General features: G+C 52.8%; 1 protein-coding gene across 1 annotated transcript in view; it reads right to left on the bottom strand.

The window, feature by feature from the left end:
- Positions 1-8,522, bottom strand: part of FOXRED2 (FAD-dependent oxidoreductase domain containing 2) — a 63,103-nt gene that overhangs the window by 43,794 nt on the left and 10,787 nt on the right. The window contains exons 5-7 of the mRNA XM_011978944.1: positions 7,517-7,682; positions 5,481-5,722; positions 3,163-3,333 (exon numbers count right to left, since the gene is read on the bottom strand). Coding sequence (XP_011834334.1) covers positions 3,163-3,333; positions 5,481-5,722; positions 7,517-7,682 — 579 coding nt within the window. The remainder of the gene's footprint in view (positions 1-3,162; positions 3,334-5,480; positions 5,723-7,516; positions 7,683-8,522) is intronic.

The following is an 8,522-nucleotide window of genomic DNA, read 5'->3' as shown; positions in this document are numbered from 1 at the left end:
AACCAAAAGAAGCCGTGCGGAGAGAGAAGCTACTAAAAGGAACAACCACTAGGGCTAGGAGTTCCTTGTGGGAATGAGAATGAAGGTAGGGAATAGGCAAGGTGGGTGATATAGTTTGGGTCTGTGTCCCCACCCAAATCTCATGTTGAAATGGAATCTCTAATGCTGGAGGTGGGGCTGTTGGGAGGTGACTGCATCATGGGAACGGTTTCTTTTTTTTTTTCTTAAGGCAGAGTCTCCCTCAGTGACATGATCCTGGCTCACTGCAACCTCCGCCTTCCGGGTTCAAGTGACTCTCCTGCCTCAGGCTCCCCAGTAGCTGGGACTACAGGCGCCCGCCACCACACCCAGCTAATTTCTTTGTTTTTTATTGTTGAGATGGGATCTTGCTATGCTGCCGAGGATGGTGTCAAACTCCTGGCCTCAAGTGATCAGCCTGTCTCGGCTTCCCAAAGTGCTGGGACTACAGGCGTGATCCAGCATCCAGAAATAGATGCTGCCATGTGTCCTATACAGCCTGCAGAACTGTGAGTCAATTAAACCTGTTTCTTTGTAAGTTACACAGTCTCAGGTATTTTTTTATAGCAATGTGAGAACAGACTAATACAGTGAGAAAAAGTTTTTTAGCCAAGTACTTATAAGACTTTAAACAAACAGAAAAGCTGACGCAGATATGGGCTCAGCCTTCTGAGGGCGTCAGAGACAAGAAGGGCAGACGGAGAGTCTGGAATGGGCTGGAGTCCTTCTGTAACTCTGAGCGAGCCTTCTCGCCTCCCTGAGCCCCTCTATCTCAAGTGAAAAATGGGCACAGTACAAAGGATGTCGTGAGGCTTCCATGGGTGACCAGGCTGAAAGGTGCTCCAGAAATATGACTTCCTGTTTATTTCTGACTTTTAGCATGGAGGCCCCTGGCTGGCCAGGCCATGGCAATCCTCTCCAAGCAGGGAAGACAGCAGATGCACGAGAGGACAGCGGGAAGACTGGGAGGGCAGCAAGATGGCCGTTTGGCAGGCACCACCTTCTGACGACATCATCCCCTCTGCAGGGGCTCAGCAGAATCTGGGGCCAGCACTAGCAGCTGCACATCAGCTACAGAACGGAGGGACGGCTGCCACTATGCCACCGGCCTTCTGCTGCGGGTATTCTCTCCAGTCCAAGGCAGCAGCACACAGTGGCCTGTACAGTTAAACAGTGTCTAGAAAGTGGGAGACAGGAGGCTAAAGGGCCTGGGATGATGCATTGGTGGAACCCACAACTCAGGGTTGGAATTCACTCCATCACATACCCTGGCATTTTTGTTGTTTGTGGTTGTTTTTGAGAGGGAGTCTTGCTCTGTTGCCCAGGCTGGAGTGCAGTGGCATGATCTCGGCTCACTGTAAGCTCCGCCTTCCGGGTTCAAGCGGTTCTCCCGCCTCAGCCGGCCGAGTAGCTAGGATTACAGGCGCCCGACACCACCCCCAGCTAATTTTTGTACTTTTAGTAGAAATGGGGTTTCACCATGTTGGCCAGGGCTGGTCTTGAACTCCTGACCTCAGGTGATTCACCCACCTTGGTCTCCCAAAGTGTTGAGATTATAGGCATGAGCTATTGCACCTGGCCTAAAAGTGTATTTTTTGAGAAGGTGTGCATTTGCTTCTGTGATTTCTACAGCTCAATGATCTCATGAAGTTTGGCCCCAAATTTACACAAGTGGGGCCTACTGGTTGGATATTTTCAGAGATTTTCTCTCCCACTCTATCTAGGACCAAAACCATGCGTCTCATCTATCTCCTCCCTCGGAGGGTTTTGGCTCCCAGCTTTCCTACTGAGATCCAAGCTTTATTTGCGTATCTCTAAACAGGCCTCCCATCCTGCTCCAGCTCTGTCTTCCACCCCAAGGGGTGGTCTATTAAAACCCAGACTCTGGGCTCTTGATGACTGGCAGGGGTCCAGCTCAGCAGGTTTAGTGCTTTTTTCAGGTCTGGCCTCTGGGGAGTGGCCTTATTTCCCTGCCAGTTCTTTATGTATACATAGATATCTCTCTCTCTATATTTTTTTTAAACAGAAATCACTACTAGCCCCTGCTAACCTTTTCCTTTTTTTTGAGACAGGGTCTCGCTGTATTGCCCAGGCTGGAGTGCAGTGGCGTGATCTTGGCTCACTGTAAGCTCTGCCTCCTGGGTTCGCGCCATTCTCCTGCCTCAGCCTCCCGAGCAGCTGGGACTACAGGCGCCAGCCACAATGCCCGGCCAGTTTTTTTGCATTTTTAGTAGAGACGGGGTTTCACCGTGTCAGCCAGGATGGTCTCAATCTCCTGACCTCGTGATCTGCCCGCCTCGGCCTCCCAAAGTTCTGGGATTACCGGTGTGAGCCACTGCGCCCAGCCCCCTTTTTATTTTTTTTGAGACGGAGTTTCGCCTTTGTCACCCAGGCTAGAACACAGTGGTGGATTGTGGCTCACTGCAATCTCCGCCTCCCGGGTTCAAGCAATTCTCCTGCCTCAGGCTCCCGAGTAGCTGGGGCTACAGGCGCGCTACCATGCCTGGCTAATTTTTGTATTTTTAGTAGAGATGTGGTTTCACCATGTTGGTCAGGCTGGTCTCGAACTCCTGACCTTGTGATCCACCTGCCTTGGCCTCCCAAAGTGCTAGGATTACAGGTGCGAGCCACGGTGCCTTGCCCTGTTAATTCTTTTGAAAAGACATATTATCGGCTGGGAGCGGTGGCTCACGCTTGTAATCCTAACACTTTGGGAGGCTGAGGCAGGCTGATCACAAGGTCAGGAGTTCGAGATCAGCCTGGTCAATATGGTGAAACCCTGTCTCTACTAAAAAATACAAAACTTAGTCAGGCATGGTGGCATGCACCTGTAGTCCCAGCTTCTCAGGAGGCTGAGGCAGGAGAATTGCTTGAACCCGGGAGGTGGAGGTTGCAGTGAGCTGAGATTGCGCCACTACACTCCAGCCTGGGCAAAAGAGTGAGACTCTGTCTCAAAAAAAAAAAGAAGATATATTATCCAGTATTTTTAGGTATATTGTAATTTAGCCCACGGCATTGTCAGGAATGGTAGTCTGGGGTTTGGATTTCCAGATATGGGTCCTGAAACTCCATGGGGCTTGGGTGTCTGCGACCTTTCTTCAACCTCGAGCTTAGACCCTTTGTCCTTCTGGGAGCTTAAATTACCTGCATAGAAGCTTCGCAAATCGGTGTCCAAACAGTTCTCCAGGAAGCGCCTCAGAGGAAGGATGTGCCCGATTGGGGCAGTCCAGTCTGTTAAGAAGTCTTCCACGATGTGATGGATGGCTGTGGGCCGAGGCAGGGGCCAGTGTGCAGGGCGGAACCTCACCTCCTGTTCTGTGGGGAGGAGAGAGGGGCCACGTCAGAGCCGCGAGGCTGGGCTTCCCCTCCTCGGGCCGACACAGCACGGATCCCACACAGCCCAAACACTTCCCTCACTCGCTCGTGCTCGGCTTTCCCGACAGCCTCCCAAGCTGGGCTGTGGTCAGCCTGTTCAAGAGCCACCTGCAGATATTTGAAAGGCTGCCATGAGGAAGAGGAACTAGGCTTTCCCCTTGTGGTTTCGGAAGGCAGTGCTGTAACTAGTAACTTCAGGCTGGCGTTTCTCTAACACTCACATGGACTGAGATCTATTGTGCTGCTTCATTTTTATTTTTTATTATTATTCGAGACAGAGTCTCACTCTATTGCCCAGGCTGTAGTGCAGTGGCACAATTTAGGCTCACTGCAACCTCCACCTCCTGGGTTCAAGCGATTCTTGTTCCTCAACCTCCAGAGAAGCTGGGTTTACAGGCACCTGCCACCACACCCAGCTAATATTTTACATTTTTAGTAGAGATGGGGTTCTAGTCTCTACCATGTTGGCCAGGCTGGTCTCAAACTCCTGACCTCAGGTGACCCAGCTGCCTCAGCCTCCCAGAGTGTGGGGATTACAGGCGTGAGCCACTGCGCCTGGCTGTGGCTGCTTTCAAACTGGCCTTTCTGTGAGAAGACTCAGAGGTGAGGCGAGGGGTCTCGGCACTCATCTAGTTCAGCTTCCCGCTGCTGTGGACTCCCTCCTGTGGTGTCCCAGTCAGACGGCCATCGAGTCATGACTTGGCCATCGCTATTCTGGGAAACCTGAATTTGGAGGTGACCAATTCCCCCAGTGAACAGCTTTAACTATTTTTTTGAGACAGAGTCTCGCTCTGTCGCCCAGGCTGGAGTGTAGCGGCACAATCTTGGCTCACTGCAGCCTCTGCTTCCTGGATTCAAGCGATTCTCCTGCCTCAACCTCCCTAGTAGCTGGGACTACAGACGCCCGCCATCATGCCCGACTAATTTTTGTATTTTTATTAGAGACGGGGTTTCACTATATTGGCCAGGATAGTCTCAACCTCCTGACCTCGTGATCCGCCCACCTTAGCTTCTCAAAGTGCTGGGATTACAGGCGTGAGCGACTGCGATCAGCCTTTTTTTTTTTTTTTTTTTTGAGAAAGTCTTGCTCTGTAGCCCAGGCTGGAGTGCAGTGGCGTAATCTTGGCTCACTGCAACCTCCGCCTCCTGGATCCTAGTTCAAGCAATTCTCCTGCCTCAGCCTCCTGAATAGCTGGGATTACAGGCATGTGCCACCATGCCCAGCTAATTTTTGTATTTTTTTCACGTTTTTAGAGATGGGGTTTCACCATTTTGGCCAGGCTGGTTTGGCCAGGCTGGTCTTGAACTCCTGACCTTGTAATCCGCTTGCTTTGGCCTCTCCAAGTGCTGAGATTACAGGCGTGAGCCACTGTGCCCAGCCTCTTAGTGCCTCCTTATACTGACCACAGACCTGCACCCCTGTTGCTGCTACCTGCTGACATGACTTCTGCCTTTGGGAACAACCTGTTTAAACCACCCTCTTCCACCTGACTGCCCTTCAAGCTCTGAAGCAGGGGGTGCGTTCCCGAGGTTGTTCATTTATCAGTAGCTACTCTGTGCCTGCACCGGGCTGGCATTCTGTGTATGCTGTCAGAGTTAACCTCATGGAACCCTACAAGAAAGGTACTGTCGTAATCCCCATTTTACAGAGGGGAGATTGAGGCTCAGAGAGGTTAAGTAATGGTCCAAGGTCACACAGTAACAAAAGGACAGGCCCAGGGATTTTGCCCAGTTTCTCTGTACCATGTTAACGAGCTCCGGTTCCCTCACTCTTCAGACCCCTCCCACCCCACCATGGTCAGCCTCCTCTGGAGACCTGCAGCAGGGCCGTGTCCCTCTTACTACACGGTGGCTGGCGGAGAGCACGACACTCCCCACGTGTCCTGTGCCGGTCACAGTATGTGTCAGAATCTGGAAACATCATTTATCGTTCTCGGACCTTCTGCCCAAGTGGTCTCTAGGCGGAGTCCCGCAGCCGTCCCCCGGTCAGCTGAGCGTGTGTGTGAAGGTTTCAGGGTGGGTGACAACCCTGCAGAGGGTAAGGTCTGAGGAGCCCACAGGTTGGGGGAGGGCAGAGACCTGCTCACCGGTGGGGAGGTATCTGTAGTAGTAGATGACCGGATGGAGGAAGTTAGACTGCCAGGCGTCTTCCGTGTGCCCCACAGACCGGTCATCAAAGAAGACGTCCTTGTCGGGGCCAGAGAAATTTCTGCCATATTCCATGTTGATGACGAAGAGCCCGTGCCTTGCCTTCCTCCCTGTGAGTGTCTCCAGTTGGGCCAGCATCTGTATGGGGAACTCCTCCAGGTACTCAAAGGCCATGGCATTCCTGGGAGAATGGCAACATGGGGGAGGCCCTCAGTGCTGTGGCAGAGGTGAGGGGTGCGGCACGGGGTGAGCATGCGTGTGTGCGTGTGTATCTCCCCTCTAAGGAGCGTCAATCAAGCAGTGCACCCCTCACTTAACATTACCGTTTCAGCTGAGCTCTTACACACATGTGGGGTAGAGTCCAGAAAATTCCATGTAACCTGAATGGGATATCTGGGGAAAGAGTGTCTCAGGCAGAGAGAATAGTCAGGAAAAAGCCCTGAGGAGTATGTGAGCACTTTGTGTTCAAGGAACAGAAGAGGCCGATGTGGCTGAGGGGAGTGAACAAGGGGCAGGGGCAGGAGAGGGGTTCAGAGACCTGAGAGGTCAGATCAAGGAGGGCTGTGCCTCCCATGACGAGACATGAAGGGTCGTCTGGCCTGAGAAGTGATGCTGCTGGTCGCTGGGGAGGACTAAGCAGAGCTGGGATCAGCGTGCCTCAGGTTTCTAAGGACCACTCTGGTTACTGTGCTAGGAACAGACCCCAGGCCAAGTGGGGCGGCTGTCATATGGGTGCTGGCAGTACAGCCTGGTGATCGGGACCGAGATGGTGGTGGTAGAGCGGGTGAGAGCTGGCTGGGTTCCAGACATCATCTGAAGGGAGAGGTAACAAGACTTGCCCATTGTTTGCATGTCAGGTGTCATTCGAGACAGGGGTGCCGGGCACGCTGACTCATGCCTGTAACCCCAGCACTTTCGGAGGCCAAGGTGGGTAGATCACCCGAGGTCAGGAGTTTGAGACCAGCCTAGCCAACATGGTGAAACCCAGTCTCTACTAACAATACAAAATTAGCCGGGTGTGGTGGCGGGCGCCTGTAATCCGTTACTCAGGAGGCTGAGGCAGGAGAATCGCTTGAACCTGGGAGGTGGAGGCTGCAGTGAGCCAAGATCACACCACTGCACTCCAGCCTGGGCAAGACACAGAGAGACTCTGAGTCAAAAAAAAAAAAAAAAATTAGCCGGGCATGGTAGCGGGTGCCTGTAATCCCAGCTACTTGGGAGGCTGAGGCAGGAGAATTGCTTGAACCCAGGAGGTGGAGATTGCAGTGAGCCGAGATCACGCCACTGCACTCCAGCCTGGGTGACAGAGCAAGACTCTGTCTCAAGAAAAAAAAGACAGGGGCAGGGGCATGGAGGGTGACGCGAGGGTTTTGTGCAGAGTACAGCTGTGCTACCTGCATGTCCCTGAACCTGGTATGCTATAGCACGTCCTGCCTTTGGATCGGGCTGCTCCCTCTGACTGAAGGTTGTTCCCCTGCTTCTCCCTGCCACCTGTCTCCCCTTGCCCCTCACCCCTCTGTGCCCTGCACCGTTTCCTTCTCAGGGACTGTCCATCCTCTGTGATCTGCTGCTTATCACTAAATTGACGCTGATGATGGTGGCCGGCAAGGCCCTGGCCTGAGGGAGCTCTGAGATCCACGCGGCTGCCTCTGACTACTGCTCATCCACGTGATGCCAAACACTTTCCACAAGTGACCTTTACTCCTTCCTTTCTTGCTGCAAGGTAGGCACAATTTCCCCATTTTGCAGATGAGGAAGAAGGACTCAGAGAGGTTCACTAATGTGCCCATGGCCACTCATAGGACTGTCTGTAGAGTTGATAGCACTGTTTTTCCCCAGAACAGACATGTTCCCCCCAGCAGCCTTCAACTTAGGAAAGAACTGGGCACCCTGCACCTGGAATAGGAAGAGAAGCGCTATGCAGTGTGTGGGGGAAGCTGGGCCGAGGGGAGTAGGACCGGCATGGGCTACTCACTCCTTCAACAGGATGACATCGGCCAGCACACCGAACATCTGGTAGAGCCCAGAAGCCTCATTCACGCGCCGCACGATGGAGCTGGTCAGCTGTGTGATGGGGAGCTCGGTGGCAGGCCAGGCGACGCAGTGGTGGCGGTGCTCCAGGAGCCGGTGAACAGCACGCACTGGAACAGCCAGAGGAAGGAAGGGCATGCTGCACTTAGGATTTTATCTCTGGTCACTGGGAGGGATGCCCAGGGGATGCCCAGGCCTCATCAACCCCTGAGAACGCCATACACACTGGTCTGCATGGCCCAGAGCAAATGTGTAGGTGGCGAACACATGAGGGGAGGAGATGGCAGCTGCCTTTAAAGCCGGGCCAGCAGGTATGTTCTGGAAAGGACCAGACAATCCATATTCTCTTGCTTTGTGGGTCATACACATACAGCATACAGTGATGCTGCTCACTTCTGCCCCTGGTGTAAAAGCGGCCAAGACAATAGGCAAAGGAGTGAGCACAGCTGGATTTGGTCTCCAGGCCACAGTCTATCTGCCCTTGCTTCAGGCCATCTGCACGTGGGAGTCCCACTCACCCCACCTCACATAAGGAACGTCAAGTCTGACACAGAGCCTTCCCCAGAAACCTTCCCCGCTTCACAGCTCTGTTTCCATCAGAGATGCGCCTATGGAAATCTTTGATTTCGCCCTCTCTTTCACAGCCTAAATCCATCTGTCTCTAAGTTCTTTTTTAAAATATTTTTTATTTATTTTATTTTATTTTTTTATTTTTTATTTTTTTGAGATGGAGTCTCGCTCTGTCGCCCAGGCTGGAGTGCAGTGACGTGATCTCAGCTCACTGCAAGCTCACCTCCTGGGTTTACACCATTCTCCTGCCTCAGCCTCCCGAGTAACTGGGACTACAGGTGCCCGCCACCGCGCCCGGCTAGTTTTTTTTCTTTTTTTTTTTTTTTTAAGTACAGATGGGGTTTCACCGTGTTAGCCAGGATGGTCTCGATCTCCTGACC

The sequence above is a fragment of the Mandrillus leucophaeus genome, unplaced genomic scaffold, assembly GCF_000951045.1.
Source record: "Mandrillus leucophaeus isolate KB7577 unplaced genomic scaffold, Mleu.le_1.0 Scaffold2, whole genome shotgun sequence".
Taxonomy (NCBI): domain Eukaryota; kingdom Metazoa; phylum Chordata; class Mammalia; order Primates; family Cercopithecidae; genus Mandrillus; species Mandrillus leucophaeus.
The sequence above is the reverse complement of the archived record's forward strand: the minus strand, read 5'-3'. Positions and strand labels throughout refer to the sequence as shown.